Raw genomic sequence first — 15,900 nt, 5'->3', positions numbered from 1 at the left:
TCCCGGCGGCCCCTGGAACTGACACAACCGACACTTCCGGACACGCGCAGAGCAGGCACCGCGGGGCGCGGGCGGCGAGAAGCGGCGCCCCCTGGCGGCCTAGTGCTGATTCGGAGGACCTCCAGGCTGCAGGGCTCGGAGCCGCTTGGGGATCTCCGGACGCCCGGGTCCCTTTTTCCTGGGATTTTTTTTTTTTTTTTTTTTTTTTTTTTTTTGGGTGGGGGGAGAAGGGTAAATAAACCGCGGAGAAGCAGCCGCAGAGCCTCCAAGCTCCCCCGGTAACCACCACCGAACCCCAATGGAGCCTCTCGGGTGCGGTGTTCACCCACCCGGACCCCCGTGTGCACGTCCCCAGGGACCCTCTGAGACCCCAGGGACCCTCTGAGACCCCAGGGACCCCCTGTCCTTTTTGGGGAACCCCAGCGACCCCCTGTCCCCATTGAGAGGGAGACACTGAGGTCTTCAGGGACTCGACCTTTTTGGGGGACCCCCTGACCTCGTTGGGGAACACAGTGACCACCCTAGGGACCCCCTGTTCTTTTGGGGGGATCCCCTGAAACCCCCCCCAAGGACCCTCTGTCCTCTTTGGGATCACAGTGAGTCCCCCAGGGACCCCCTGTCCTTTCTGGAGAACCCCAGGGACTCCCTGCTCCCATTGGGAGGGACCCCCTGAATGCCCCAGGGACCCCCTGTCCTTTTGGGGGAATCCCAGGGACGCCCTGTTCCCATTGGGAGGGACACACTGAGCCCCCCAGGGACCCCATGACCTCGTTGGGGGGCTCCCCTGAATGTCCCAGGGCCCCCCTGTCCTTTTTGGAGGGAACATTGTGAACCCCCAGGGTCCCTCTGTCCTCATTGGAGGCTGAGAAATTCAGGAGTTAAACAGAGCCTGAGCCACCCCCAGATTCCCAGCAATCCATTTCCTTTTCCATGTCAGGGGGGTGAGGACCAAGCCATGGCAGGGCTGAGGCAGCTCAGGATGAAGTCCTGGGCCTCACATCTTCTCCTGGTCCTTGGACTTCACTTGAGAGAATGAGAATCAGCATCAGCATCACCCTGACTCAGCACCACACACCCAGATGGATTGAGCTGAATTTTAGTTGGGAGCTGAACTACACAGCTTGAATGAAACAGTAATGATAAGTAGGAAAAATGACTCAATCTATGCAAATAGGCAGGAAAATGGATCCCATGTTCCTCCCCCTCTCCCCCAAGAACTCTCACATCACCACAGAGGCTGCAGGGCAGCCCTGGGAAAGTCCAGGCTGGAATCCTGGAGTCAGCAGCAGTTGGGAGCTGGAGGCAGGAACACACAGATTCAGGCTGGAATGGATCAGGAGCAGAGGCAGAGGAAGGGATGGAATCCTCCCAGGATGCTGAAGCAAAGAGGGAGAGGAGAAGCAGGGGAAGCAGGAAGGGCTTTGAGCCTGGTGATCCCTCCCATTTCTCCTGAGGATGAGGTGTATGGGATGGAATCCTCTGTTTGGTCAGTTCTGGCATCTCTCTTGTCCCTTCCTCCCCAAAGGAGGGTTCCAGGTGGGACCTCTTGACTCCTTTTCTCCTTCTGGAGGGCAAAATGTTCCTCAGAGCTGAGCAGTGTCCTTGGTTCTGCTGTAACTATAACCATGGAGTGGGATCAGTCCCAGCAGCAGCCACTGCCTGAGAAACTTGCTGTTCATTTCACCAAGTGCAGCTGAAAGCAAAATTACCAGGCAGAAAATTCCCTTTTCCCTGTCCGGGGGCTGAGAGTGCGGGATCCGCCGTTAACTCAGCGCCGCCGCCATTTTCTCGCCCCTTCCTCCCGCTCCATGGCGGTCGCGGCGCCGGGGCCTGAGGCGGGGGAAGGGGCGATGGGCGATGCCGGGGCTGCTCCGGGAGCACCGGGATCCCGCAGAAGCGAGGGGATTAATCATCAGCATCTTTTATTCGGTTTAATTGCCGGTGACAGCGACCATCGAGAGGAGCAACCTGCCGGCACCCAGAGCTGCCCTTGGCGGCCTCATAAGGGACGTGACGTGAGGCGGCCGGAAGCGGCGGCGCTGAGGGGGAGAGAGGAGGGGGAGGAGGCGGCTCCGCCATGAAGCCGGCGGTGGATGAGATGTTCCCTGAGGGAGCGGGGCCCTACGTGGATCTCGATGAGGTGAGAGGGGTGTCGGCTGCGGGAATAGGGGCGGCGGGGCTCTGTGGGGTGGTGGTGGTGGTGCCGGGCCGCGGGTGTTCAGCGCCTTTTTTCCCAGGCAGGGGGAAGCACGGGGCTGCTGATGGATTTGGCCGCCAACGAGAAAGCCGTGCACGCCGACTTCTTCAATGGTAAGGGCCGTGGGGATGGGGAGGAGGAGGAGGAGGGGACGCCTTGGGCTTGGCAGGTGCCGAAACTGAAGGTTCCCAAGCCGAACCCCCTCGGGTTTGTCTCTGCTGCCGGTGCCTGACAGTTCTAAAGTTCTACACAAACGTTTCAGGGTTCGGTGGGGCAGTGATCCAGTGTCTCTGTTTCTCCTCCCTGAGCTTTTAGGGTGTGTTATTAAAAAACGGCTTGATCTGTTTGAGTAAAAAATAGCTAAGCTGTGCAAATCTATATAAAAACTTGGACAGAAAGTTGTCTTTGGCTGTTGCTACTTCGTAAATAATTCTTTACTCTCTTAAGGTATTTATGCATATGAATCATTATTTTAACAATCAAAAATGCCTTGATCTGTTTGGATAAAAAAATAGCTTAATCGTTAAACTATGCAAATATATATAAAACGTGGACAGAACATTGTCTCTGGCAGTTACTACTTCATAAATAATTCTATGCCCTCTTAAGGTATGCGTGCAAATGAATCCAAAGCAAAATAAAATTTTGGCTTTTATGTGCTTTCTGCATTAAAAAAAATATTTTTTCCTGCCTGCAAAAAGCTAGAACTTTAACCTGGCAATTGTGGTTAATCCACTCTGAATGCCATGGATTTATGGAAGCTCCTCCTTTGGAGCTTGACGTTGCTTTCTTGAATTTAATTGCAAAGTTTGCACTGTAGAAGTGAAGCACTTGAATTTCTTTGTGAAAGAGACCATAAATGTCACTCTTCTGCCTTTCCTCTGTTTCTCCCCACCTGAATGTTAAGTTTCTAGTAACTGGTGCTGTAACTCTCATATAATTCACCTTTAATTCTGTCTTTAATCCAAATAAGGAAGAACTGTATTTGAGTGTGTACCAATGTAACAGTTGCAATTTTAAGGTTAATTTTACCTTATTTTTCTGACTAGATTTTGAAGATCTCTTTGATGACGATGACATCCAGTGAACTCAGTTGCCCTGTGTAGTGCTGAGAAGCTCATTTTGCTCTAGGATCACCCGTGGTGTTCATTATTTATTAAAAATAAAACCAGAGAAGTCTCAGAGGGTGGAGAAAAACCATCAGAAGCTGCTTGGGGAATGTGAAAACCAGATGGTTCAAGATAACTGAGGACAGGATTGTGGATTGTTACTTCTAGGAAGTTATATGGAGATTTTTCTTTTAAATTTTACTTGCTGATGTGCTCATGCAATAAAACACTGAAAAAAATTTGTCTGGGACATTCTTTGAAAGTAGAGATTGCTGTACTTTGAGCACCTCTAGAAAAGGACTTTTATTCTGTTCCTACACTCTTACTTTTGGATATTATGTAAATTTCACCAGCAGAGCACACTGCTGCCTAAAAAAGTTTTTTTGTTCTCCCTTAATATAGAATTATTTTAGGGCTGAGTCATTTTCCCAGCTGCACCAAGAAGGGGGAGGGTGTTGCCTTCTGTTTGAAGATAAATGATCAGCTCCCATCAGTACTTACCTTTTAATCTAGGGAGCATGGGCATAGAAAGTATTAATTTTATCTTGATGTTTTTAGCAGAAGGACATTTGTATTTGAATGTTTGGGTTTTAAAATCTTGAAATTTCTTGAAACAGTGCTGTATGGAAAGAAAGTAGCTTGAGGATTACTTTCTCCTCCAGCAGTCAGTGTAATTATTCATACATCTTTGTATAATATATATGAATCAGTCTGTTAGATAATAAGTTAGATTTTGACACGACTTTCCAGAACAGTTTTGGAAGTGGGTGATTTCCCACCCTTCAGGACAGGACAGCTGAGTTTTTAGAATGTTATTTCCTAGTTTAATCTTGTCTAAATCTGAAGTGCAGTTGGGGTTCCAGAAATTGATCACAGAAGTTAAGCTGTGGCTGATCTTTCTTTAAAGATTTCACACTACTTAAATTTCACCTGGAGGGAAACTTTCTTCTCACACCTCTTTTGCATACTTTTTTTTTTTTTTGTTGCTTTCTTGGGTTTGCCTTAAAAAAGGAAATCTTTAACAGTAAGTATGTTGGCCTCTGGGCTTAAGAATAAAACCAGGAGGATTTAGGTGTCTTTTTTTTTTTTTCTATTCTGTGGGTTTCTGCTTAATCAGAAAATTAACTCAGCATTCTGAGGTTTACTCAGCTTAGTTACATTGTAATGTGTTCCCAGGGAACAATATTCCCGGTCCTGCCCCTTTTTAGTGCTCTCTTTGCCACATTCCTGGAGACTCCCACCCTGCCCCTGACAAAAAAAAATACCCTGGAAGCCAAACGCCTTCCCTGCCCTCCCCTGTCTTGCCTTTTTCTGCCCTTTCTTGACCTCTTCTGCCCTTTCCTGCATTTTCTTGTCCTTTCCCACCCTGTCCTGCCCCTTCCTTACCTCTCTTGCCCTTTCCTGCACTTCTTTGGTCGTGAAAATCCCTGTTCTGTGTGTGAAAGAGGAAAAAAACACAGTGGGCCCCTCAGCTCAGGAAGGAGATTGAGGTGCTGGAGCAGGTCCAGAGAAGAGCAAGGAGGCTGTGAAGGGATCCAGCACAAGTCCTGTGAGGAAGGGCTGAGGGAGCTGGGGGTGTTGAGGCTGGAGAAGAGGAGGCTCAGGGGAGACCTCATCACTCTCTACAACTCCCTGAAAGGAGGTTGGAGCCAGGGGGGGTTGGGCTCTTTTCCCAGGCAACTCTCAGCAAGACAAGAGGGCACAAGAGGTCTCAAGTTGTGCCAGGGGAGGTTTAGGTTGGACATTAGAAAGAATTTCTTCACAGAGAGGGTGATCAGCCATTGGAATGGGCTGCCCAGGGAAGGGGTGGATTCTCCATCCCTGGAGATATTTCAAAAGAGCCTGGATGTGGCACTCAGTGCCATGGGCTGGGAACCACGGGGGGAGTGGATCAAGGGTTGGACTTGGTGATCTCTGAGGTCCCTACCGACCCAGCCAGTTCTACGATTCCATGAAAAGGACCGTTTCAGACCCATGAACTCCCCAAGCACTTGCAGTCGGGGCAGAGAAGTTTTCCCCAGCACTTGCAGCCAGCAGGGAGCAGCCGTGCCTCGCAGCCTGAGCTCCACTTCCCCGCAGCCACAGCCCTAGAAACCACATTTTTCCTGCTCCACCCTTTCTTTTCTACCTGTCAGGCAGCATTTCTGCCCCTCCTGTTCTCTGCCCCTGCGTTTCACCCCTCCCCTTAGCATCAGGGGAACCCTGCAGGGGAGTGAAGGGAGAAAACTGTCACACAATGAAGCCGCACATCACACACAAAAAATAAAAAGAATGAGGAGGCTGCACAGCTCAGCAAAGCTCACCCGGCTCTTTCTGCAGAAGTGCCTCGCAGCCATCCTGGCAGCAGAGGGTAAAATCCCCCGAAGTCACGGACCTAAATGCAAATTACCCCTCACTAGGAGCTGCCTGGGGAGCAGGGACCCATCTCTCACCCATCACTCCTTGGTCTCAGGACTGGTTTGGGGTTTAGCAGAGCAAAACCCCACACCAATTCAAGCCGGGGATCACTGCCCGACCCTCCCAGGAGCCTGCACCCGAGGGTCCCCCGGTTTTTCCAGCTCCCCCAGCTCCAGGTGGATCCGCAGGGCACTGGGAACAAAGCACTGACCCGGACCCGGACCCATTTCAAGCCCGATGCAGCTCTGCCTCGAACAGCCCGGGTTTGCCAGCCCAGCAGCCAGGTCTCACCCCCCCCCCTATGTTCAAATACTGAGCCTGAGCATCCTGCAAGATCCAGCTGCCCCATCCCTAGCTCCCTGGATTCCCTCTTCCCTAGGAGAAGAGGTTTAGCACCCCAAACCCTCCGCACAGAGGAGCCCAAGAGTCTTCCCTGAGCCTCTGATTGCAAAGTTCCCACTTAAGATTTAGAGTGCACAGCAGCACAGAGCTGCTGGACAGAGCTGCTTGGCTGGGATCACACGCACTTAGCATTAATCCCAAATTTAAAAAGGTTTGTCCATCTCGAGCAGGATGTCCACCTTGACATCCATCTTTTAAAAACGTGTCCATCTTGAGCAGAAATGTTGCCTGTGCTCTTTGGGGCTCCCTCATTCTCCTAGGTCTGGGAGGAGGGAGCCCAATCAGGGTGAAGAGAAGTAGTCCTGAAGCATTATTTAATATTCATTCTCACTAACAGATGCAGATGAAGAACTCCAAATGACATCAATGCTTCCTTCCAACTGGGAATGTTTCCTGCTTTACACAGTGAAGTGCCCAAAGCCTGGGAGCACCCCTGCTCCCATCCTGGGGGTCAGGATGAGGCAACACTTTGAACCCAGAAACCTCCCAGCAATGCTGCTCCCTGCCAGCACTTGGGACTCACGTTTTTGCAAACATCAACCATTATAATATTCTGATATTTAAAGTGAATAATCAACCTTTTCTTTTTAGTGGTTATAAGACCTCTCCTTACCTGATGGAGCTCTCTGTGTTTATCAAGGCAAGTGAGGAACTGAATTCAGATTTAAATTTTCATCTTAAATCACAGGGCCCCACATTGTGAGAACAGAAGGGAGGGAGAGAGGATTCTGTGAGCACCTCCAGGGCCTGTCCAAGTCCCAGGATTTACCTTTGCTCAGGCTGTAGCAGGAGCCAGAAGAGTTTTTTTCCTACAGCTTCCCCAAACCTCATCCCTGCAGAAGCTGGGGCAGCTGCTGGGACTGTCAGAGACCTGAGAAACCTCCTGCATTTCACAGCTTTTACAAGGAACCAAACACACCCAAAGAACCGGTGTGTAAAAAAAACCCAAACCAACAAAACAAGAAAAAACCCAACAAAAATCCAACCCAAATCTCTGAGGGGTTTAGAACCTGCTTAGGGGGCACCATGCAAGGGACACCAGAAAAACTTTGTCTTTTACTCAGATGAACTGGGGGGGTTTTGTCATCAGGACAAAGATACTGCAAAGCCCCACGAGATGTTAATTTGCTGGTTCTAGAGCAGGAAAGCATCACACAAGCAAACCAGAGAGGCCAAACTCTCCCAAGGACAAGACAGCATTGTGGCTGGTTTTTGTTTTGGTTTTTTTTTTGTCTCAAGTCATTTCAAATTTTCTCTCCTGCTTTGGGCTTCCCCTCTCCTCCTGGTGCTGTATTCAAACCTGTTACATGGATGCAAGATCTCTTTTGGGGAGTAAAAGCACAAATTCAGCCAGGAACAAAGCTGGATCTGGATATATGTGGAAATATAACACCAAGTTGAAAACTTTGTTTTTCTCACTCTTGTTTTCATGACAAAGTGCTGAATGCACAGGAATTTTAAGAAAGCCTGAGCTCTGGATCAAAGATTGGATGAAAATAGTTTCACTCTGGGTAACATGATTCCAGTTTTTATGATTGCAGTAAGCAGCTTTTAAGCCTAATACAAAGACCTGGATATTAGAAGGAACAGAAAAACTTCCTTAAAAATAACATGTGATATGACCTTGCTACATTTCTGGGTTTATATTATATTATATTATATTATATTATATTATATTATATTATATTATATTATATTATATTATATTATATTATATATTATATTTATTTTTTCTTGAAAAAATCAGTATTTCCTCTCCAAGCAAAACTTTTAGGGGAAAAAAAAATCATTATTATAAGAGACCATGTGCTAAAAGCAGCCACCATCCCACTGCCCAATGGTTCCCAGCTCCAAGGAAATTCTCCTTAAACCCCAGAACAGCTCCTGAGGCAAAGTGCTGTGAGCACCCTGCTTGCAGCTTTCTGCTTCCCTTGCCTTTTGCCCAACCTTTGCTGAGCAAGCCCCTGCTTCAGAAGGTCTCAGGGACTCTGCCCCTCCTGCTCCCTCTTCCCAGGCTCTCTGGGCAGGATCAGAACACCCCAGATGTCACTGTAAGCCCCTCAAAGCTCTCTCCAAGCAGCACACAGATGTCCTGCTGGATGTACCCAGAGACCTCCTGACCCAAGCATCAGCCCAGAATGGGCAGAAATCAGCCCAGAAACACCTGAAAGGGCTGAGTTTCCTGCAGCATCCAATACATCTCCTGCCAAGCCACCCCCTGCCTGTATCACTTCAGAAAAGCTCTTCTGCAAGGACCTCAGGAAGCCTCATGTTCACTTCAGAAGAAACTGGATTGCCCCTTAATGTACAGGCAATGCAATTGGAGTGCAACTTTTTTGGGTTATAATCTGGTTCTCCAGCTTGTAAAGAAGTAACTGCAGCTATTGATCTGATTTCCCAGCTCCCAGGCTATTCCCTGATGGACACGTGGTGATGCCTGAAGCTGGTTCAGCTGCTGCCACAGCTCAGGGGTGTCTGTGCTGCTGGTTTAGGGAAATACAGCAGCTTTGGTCACATTTCCACCCCTCTATGTCCCTTTATTCCAACTTGTCTCAAAGGTCACCCTTTTAGTCCCGTGGGTGTCCTTATCAGATCTCCAAGCTCTAAACACTACAGTGGTTTCACAAAAAAAGAACACAACCAACCAAAAACAAACCAAGAGAAAACATAGTTGGTCACTCAGCTGAGATTCCCAGATCATCCTTGGGGATTCAGGAATGAATCCCAGGGGAAGCCTCCTGGTTCAGCCTCCCATGCAGCTGTGGGTATCCTTAGCTGTGCCCTCTGCTCCTGGAGTTTCCTGAGAGTTTTCCATATCCACTGCTGAAAACACATCTTTTCCTTTCCTAGCTATGTGATGACTCTGTTGTTTCTGCACTCTGTGTGTCAGCAAGATCAGCCAGGAATCTGCTGTGTCCACACTGACCTCTATTTAAACCTGTTCTTTTTGTTTGCTGCCTTGGTCTCTCCTCCAGGTCCTTCCCCAGTCTGTGACACCCAGTGCCACCCTACACAAACACTGAATTTGTGAGCATTTCTCCTCCTCCACCTGAAGGATGGGTGTGTAAATTCCCAATTAAAAAAAAAAATATTAAAAGGGAGACAAATCGATGACTTCTGCAGACTTGATGTTTTCTCTGTAGTAGAAAACACAGAGTAACTTAGCCATTTAGTGGCAGCAATGCCCTTCCACTGTGTTCCTGGCCATGAATAACACACAGCACAGACACATCCCAGCTGCTGCTGCCTTTCAGTGCCTCTTTTCAGAAGCCTAAAAACCAGGCACACAATGCAAAACACAAGCATCCATTTCCATCCCCTTCCCTGTGCCCCAATCCAGCTGTTTCTACTTCATCAGACAGCCCAAGCATCCTGTAAAGTTTTTATTCTGAGTTGTGGCAGACTCCCAAGAAATCTGAAGGCAGGGAAGAGCTCCTACAGAACTCATATCCATGAAATACAACTGAAAGAAGACAAATGTGAGCTTTCTGTCTAAGATCTCTGGGAATAAATCGGAGCTACTGATGCCTGTGGGTGTCTCTGAAGGAAATATTCACCTCTCACTAATGGAAATGTTTGGATTAACAACTTCATTTGTCCTGTGGCAAACAGAACTTTTTTTTTTTCTTCTTTTAAATCACAGACAAGTGGCATAAAATATTTCATTTTTCACATGAACAGGCTATTTATAAAGCACACAGTATGAGAGTTCCCTCAGCAGGCAATCACAGACGGCTTCTACTTTTTGAACAGTTTTGGGGTGGTTTTTTTTTTTCCAAGTAATCTCTAGCTGACCTCCAGCACACAAACACATCCTGTAAAACTGCCAAAAAATAGTTTCCTGTGCTTGCTGCAGCACCTTGCAATGCAGGTATCACACAGCAATCAGGAAGAGACCCAATTTTCAAACCATCCTGAAAAAAACCAGGGAACAAGGGTGAGACAACACAACCCTCTTTATTTCCAGGGAGCTATTTTAGCAGGGGGGGTTGGACTGGACCTCCAAAGGTCCCTTTCCAACCCCAACCCTTCTGTGGTTCTGTGAACAACTGTTTAAATCCTACATTTAAATCTACGTTTCAAAAGAAACAGAGATTTAAACAGAGGTGTTGACCCAGAGTGGGTGGCCCAGGATGGCACCTAAGGTGGGGTTTGGATGTCCCCAGAGCTGCAGTTATGAATTTAAGAGCTACTAAAATTTAAGGGGCACACACTGGGTATGGTTCAAAGCACAGAAATTGCAGCAGAAGCTTGAGAAAACAATTCCCAAAGGTCCTTAAACCTCCAGCTGCAGGAGACCCCACTGAAATTAGGTATTTTAGGTTTGTTTTTTTGTTTTTTTTTTAACAGATGATTTTAAGCTGTTTGCTCCTTCCAGGGCTGTGGGTTTATTTTCCCTTTGCAACGCTGCCAAAAGCCCTCTCATGCTCACTGCACAACCTGCCAGTTCTTTTTTTGATTCCTAAACCACAATTGTAGTGGCAACCCAAATAACACCACGGCTTCAAATACAGAAGCTGAGCCCATGAGGCTTTTGCTCAGGGTGCAGTGAAAGCAAAACAGCAGATGCCCTCACTGCAAATAAACACACCAGGGATGACGACTTATTAGGCCCCAGCACACAGTTTTAAAGGGTGTGGTGTTATTTTCAGATTGCAAAGCACACCAGGAATTTTTCTGTAGCTCTTTTGCCTTCCTTGATATAGTCTCTAGGTGGATTAATCAAGCTCAAGATTATATTATATTATATTATATTATATTATATTATATTATATTATATTATATTATATTATATTATATTATATTATATTATATTATATTATATTATATTATATTATATTATATTATATTATATTATTATAGATACTATATTATTATAGATATACTATTATTATAGATATATTATTATAGAAATATTATTATAGATATATTATTATTATAGAAATATTATAGAAGTATTATTATAGATATATTATTATTATAGATATATTATTATTATAGATATATTATTATTATAGATTAATAATACATCTATAATTACATCTATAGTACTTTAACTGCTTCTTAATGGATTTAGTCTGAAATACATTTAAATTTGAAATCAAAGTCCCATGTATGCTAAACAAAGTACTGAAGTACTAAAATATTAGATATATTATTATAGATATATTATTATTATAGATTATTAATATATCTATAATAATAATATCTCTATAATAATAATATTAGATATATTATGATAGAGATATTATTATGATAGAGATATTATTATGATAGAGATATTATTATGATAGAGATATTATTATGATAGAGATATTATTATGATAGAGATATTATTATTATAGAGATATTATTATTATAGAGATATTATTATTATAGAGATATTATTATATTATGTGCCAGCCATGTGACTGGGGGTTTTTGTACATGCAGAAATCTGTCCCCTTTTGTGTTAGCATACAAATTTCTCCTCAGTACATGTCTTTAGCTTTAAAAGAGCACGTTAAAAAGCACGTTTTCTGCAGAAAAAGCAGAAGTCCTCTGGCAGAAGGATGAAAACCTTCAGGAGATGCCCAGAGGTGTCTTTCAAGGTTTAAGAGTCAGATGTCAGCGCTCACTTGGAGTTTTTCTGGAGTTCCTGGCAGTAAGGAAAAGCAGGAATCAGGCAGGCCAGGACCCAGAAAGGTAGGGACCTGCTGTCCAAGTTATTTTTACACAGCACAGTGCCAGGGGAGAGCTATATTTAGCATGATTAACATTTGCTTCAGTTGCTATAGTGACTGAATTTATTTGCCTCCTACATGGGCTAGCTGGCTATTTTCTCCTGTAGGCCCTAGAAAACATCACCCCAAATATAAAATAATAATAACAAGGAAAACTGAAATAACACTCAACCCCCAGATAACATTTCCAAGTTGACTGACTTTTGGCTACCAAGCTATTCAATGGCAGATGAAGGACACCAGCACCTTACCCAGCTTCTAACAGGCTCTGCAGCACTTTGGGGCTGTTTTGGGACCCCAAGCAAAGAAAACAGAGCTCTCTGTGTTTATCAAGGCAAGTGAGGAACTGAATTCAGATTTAAATTTTCATCTTAAATCACAGGGCCCCACATTGTGAGAACAGAAGGGAGAGAGGATGCTGTGAGCACCTCCAGGGCCTGTCCAAGTCCCAGGATTTACCTTTGCTCAGGCTGTAGCAGGAGCCAGAAGAGTTTTTTTCCTACAGCTTCCCCAAACCTCATCCCTGCAGAAGCTGGGGCAGCTGCTGGGACTGTCAGAGGCCTGAGAAACCTCCTGCATTTCACAGCTTTTACAAGGAACCAAACACACCCAAAGAACCGGTGTGTAAAAAAACCCCAAACCAACAAAACAAGAACCCAAGTGGTCCCTTTTCTTTTCATGAGATCATATAATCATAGAATTGGCTGGGTTGGAAGGGACCTCAGAGATCACCAAGTCCAACCCTTGATCCACTCCCCCCGTGGTTCCCAGCCCATGGCACTGAGTGCCACATCCAGGCTCTTTTGAAATATCTCCAGGGATGGAGAATCCACCCCTTCCCTGGGCAGCCCATTCCAATGGCTGATCACCCTCTCCAGAAAGAAATTCTTTCTAATATCCAACCTAAACCTCCCCTGGCACAACTTGAGACCTCTTGTGCCCTCTTGTCTTGCTGAGAGTTGCCTGGGAAAAGAGACCGACCACCCCCTGGCTCCAACCTCCTTTCAGGGAGTTGGAGAGAGTGATGAGGTCTCCCCTGAGCCTCCTCTTCTCCAGCCTCAACACCCCCAGCTCCCTCAGCCTCACCTCACAGCACTTGTGCTGGATCCCTTCACAGCCTCCTTGCTCTTCTCTGGACCTGCTCCAGCACCTCAATCTCCTTCCTGAGCTGAGGGGCCCAGAACTGGACACAGGACTCAAGCTGTGGCCTCCCCAGGGCTGAGCACAGGGGCAGAATCCCTTCCCTGGACCTGCTGGCCACGCTGTTCCTGAGCCAGCCCAGGATGCCATTGGCCTTCTTGGCCACCTGGGCACACTGCTGGCTCCTCTTCAGCTTCCTGGCAATCCAGACTCCAGCTCCCTTTCTGCCTGGCTGCTCTCAGCCACTCTGTGCCCAGCCTGGAGCTCCCCATGGGGTTGTTGTGGCCAAAGTGCAGGACCCGGCACTTGGCCTTCTTGAACCTCATCCCGTTGGGATCAGCCCAACTCTCCGGTCTCTCCAGGTCCCTCTGCAGAGCCCTCCTGCCTTCCAGCTGATCCACACTCCCCCCCAGCTTAGTGTCATCTGCAGATTTGCTGATGATGGACTCAATCCCCTCATCTCAATCCTCACTAAAGAGATTAAACAGAACCGGGCCCAACACTGATCCCTGGGGGACACCACGGCCGCCATTTTGATGCAGCCCCGTTCAGCACCACTCTCTGGGCCCGGCCCTCCAGCCAGTTCCTAACCCAGCACAGATGCCCCTGTCCAAGCTGTGGCCTGACAGCTTTTTCAGGAGAATGCTGTGGGAGACGGTGCCAAAGGCCTTGCTGAAGTCCAGGTGAGTAGAGGAAACCTTGTTTGCAAGCCTACCAAGCCCCAGCAAGCACTGCTTTAGCAATATGACTTTAGCAGAGCACTTTTTTTTTATCCCTTGCGGAAGATTTATCATCTCCTCATCGAAGGGGAGACAGCATCAACTGCTCTTGCTTTATCCACAGTGTTTACACGTAATTTCACTTAAAATAAATCACCAGTTCAATGCCCCATGGCAGCAGCCCAGAGATGAGTGTGAACCTACACAATCCTGCAGAAAATGTTGGGATTTGAACATTAGCATCAGCACTGAGACTGCTGGTGAGATTTGTCAGCCAGATGAGAGCTTTTCCAGGTCTTTCCTCAGGATTTTCCAGTGATAAGTGGAGGCATTAATAGATAATATTATTTACAGTGGTGGTTTTGATCATCATGTACAACGTATGATGCTCATCAGGGAGAAGGGTTACTTACAGCTGAGGAAAAAGGAAAGATGAGGCAGTTTCAGGCCATCAAGGTCTTTCACTTACAACCTGCTTGAGCTTGGGAGAGAAGTGTCCAGGACAGTGGAGCCCTGGACCTGCCTGCTCTGAGACCCAAGGAAACGGGGCTGAGTTAACCAAGAGGTACAGATTTGAAGTGAATTAGTTAATTTGCATGAAGCTGATTTCATTCTGAGCGTAAGGAAGTGTAAATAGGACTTTACTCCACGTTAAGACATAATTAATTTGAAGTAAATTACAGTCAAGTGAGGCTACTTGAAATCCAAGTACACAGGAGAGTTTGAAGCAAGTCAAACAAGCTTTAAAAAAGTTAACTTTTAAAAAAGTTAATTCCCATCAGCTTTCCTGAATATCCTCATGCAGCCAAAAGTCCTCCAAAGAGCAAACCCTGTCAGCAGTGCCTGGATCCAGCCCTGAGCATCTCTTCATTCATCTGCAGAACACACCCCAGCTCTGGACATGCCAGAGACTGCTGAAGGGCACACGTCCCTCCCAGACCTCTGCTCTCCCCACCTCTTTCATTTGCCTCCCATGAGGTGAATAAATTCTATTTATTTGCTTTTGCTACTCAACAGAAGCTGCAGAAACAGCATTTTTTCCCTCAGCTCTGCCCCAGGTACCAGGAACACCAGAGCTCCACTGCTACCCAGGGGAGGGCAAGCACAGGGCAGAGCTTCCCCAGCCATGGGGAATGCACCAGAACTCAAAAACCTTCATGAAGCATCACCAAATATTTGTTGTGGCCTCTGAAGAAGACAGCTTGAGCCAGCTGCCAGTGCCCAAATCAAAGACAGAAACAAAGCATCTTAAGAAGCCCAGAGGATGCTGCATCCCAGGGGCAGCACATTTGCCACGTCACATCTGATGCTGATAAAAGGTGAGATTTCTCCTTGCTTTCAGTCCCACAGCAGCCAGTGTCACACATGAAAACCATCTTTCCACCAAATAAATCAAAGCTCACTGCTCATGCCTAATGAACCCTTGCAAAATACCTCCCAGGGATGAGCCTGAAAAGCCTGAAGTGTGTTTGAAGGCAAAGCTATTGATAAAAAGCTCCACTGATGAGAGCTCATTCAAGTGCCATTTATGATCTAAATGTAGTTAAAATGCACTAAGTGCCAGTCACAAACAGTTCTGAGCAGCAGTTGCTGGGATCCAAGAAATAAAACATCCTTTCAGAGAGCAGACAGGATGAATGAAGAGAAGAGGATCCTGTTTCACCCCCTGCCTTATCAGCTGAGGCAGTTCCCCAGCCCAAACTGGATTAACAATGGGGCAAAAATTGTACATGGAAACTAAAATGTCACAGTAAGCAAGACAGGAAAGGTTGAAAGCCAAAGTGCAGACAATCTCACCTCATTGTAAGAACTGGAAATTGATTTCTGCAAGCACTAAATGGCCTGAGCTTTGGGAAGCTGCCCAAGTTGGGTAGTTAATTCCCATCAAACTGGAGTGACTCCTGCAAAAAGGAAAAAAATACTGTCCTGCACATCTACAGAACCCAAATGCAGGCAGTAGCCTGAGGCACTCCTGCCCAAAGCCCTTGTGCTGACCTTGTGCTACCCCTTGCCATGCAGAGATGCTCACAGGCAACTGCCCAGCCAAGCAGAAAAGGGATTTCCTCTCATCCTCAAGCTCCAAAACCTCAGCCCCAGCCATCCTGCAATTTTTCCAGCCTGATAGAAACCCAGGGGGAAAGAATTGTGTGCTGAGAAAGGCAGAGATGAGACTTCTCAAAAAAAAAAAAAAACAAAACCCAACCCATTTCTCA

At 46.6% G+C, this 15,900-nt stretch overlaps 2 protein-coding genes across 2 annotated transcripts in view; both read left to right on the top strand.

The window, feature by feature from the left end:
- The window catches only part of LOC139800087 (collagen alpha-2(I) chain-like), a 217,060-nt gene that overhangs the window by 5,029 nt on the left and 196,131 nt on the right, over positions 1-15,900 (top strand). The gene's annotated exons all lie outside the window — the stretch shown is intronic.
- COPS9 (COP9 signalosome subunit 9) lies at positions 1,270-3,536 on the top strand. The gene is made up of 3 exons (XM_071751717.1): positions 1,270-2,140; positions 2,238-2,310; positions 3,247-3,536. The coding sequence occupies exons 1-3, from the start codon at positions 2,078-2,080 to the stop codon at positions 3,282-3,284; spliced, it is 174 nt and encodes a 57-aa protein (XP_071607818.1). The 5' UTR covers positions 1,270-2,077; the 3' UTR covers positions 3,285-3,536.

This window comes from Heliangelus exortis, chromosome 9, assembly GCF_036169615.1.
Source record: "Heliangelus exortis chromosome 9, bHelExo1.hap1, whole genome shotgun sequence".
NCBI lineage: Eukaryota > Metazoa > Chordata > Aves > Apodiformes > Trochilidae > Heliangelus > Heliangelus exortis.
The sequence above is the reverse complement of the archived record's forward strand: the minus strand, read 5'-3'. Positions and strand labels throughout refer to the sequence as shown.

What these genes read in the sequence shown, in the direction of transcription:
- COPS9 (XM_071751717.1), top strand. Translation starts at nt 2,078, where the DNA reads ATGAAGCCGGCGGTGGATGAGATGTTCCCTGAGGGAGCGGGGCCCTAC. An exon ending in CCTACGTGGATCTCGATGAG is followed by an intron (nt 2,141 to 2,237) that starts GTGAGAGGGGTG and finishes CTTTTTTCCCAG; the next exon opens with GCAGGGGGAAGCACGGGGCT. An exon ending in GCACGCCGACTTCTTCAATG is followed by an intron (nt 2,311 to 3,246) that starts GTAAGGGCCGTG and finishes TTTTCTGACTAG; the next exon opens with ATTTTGAAGATCTCTTTGAT.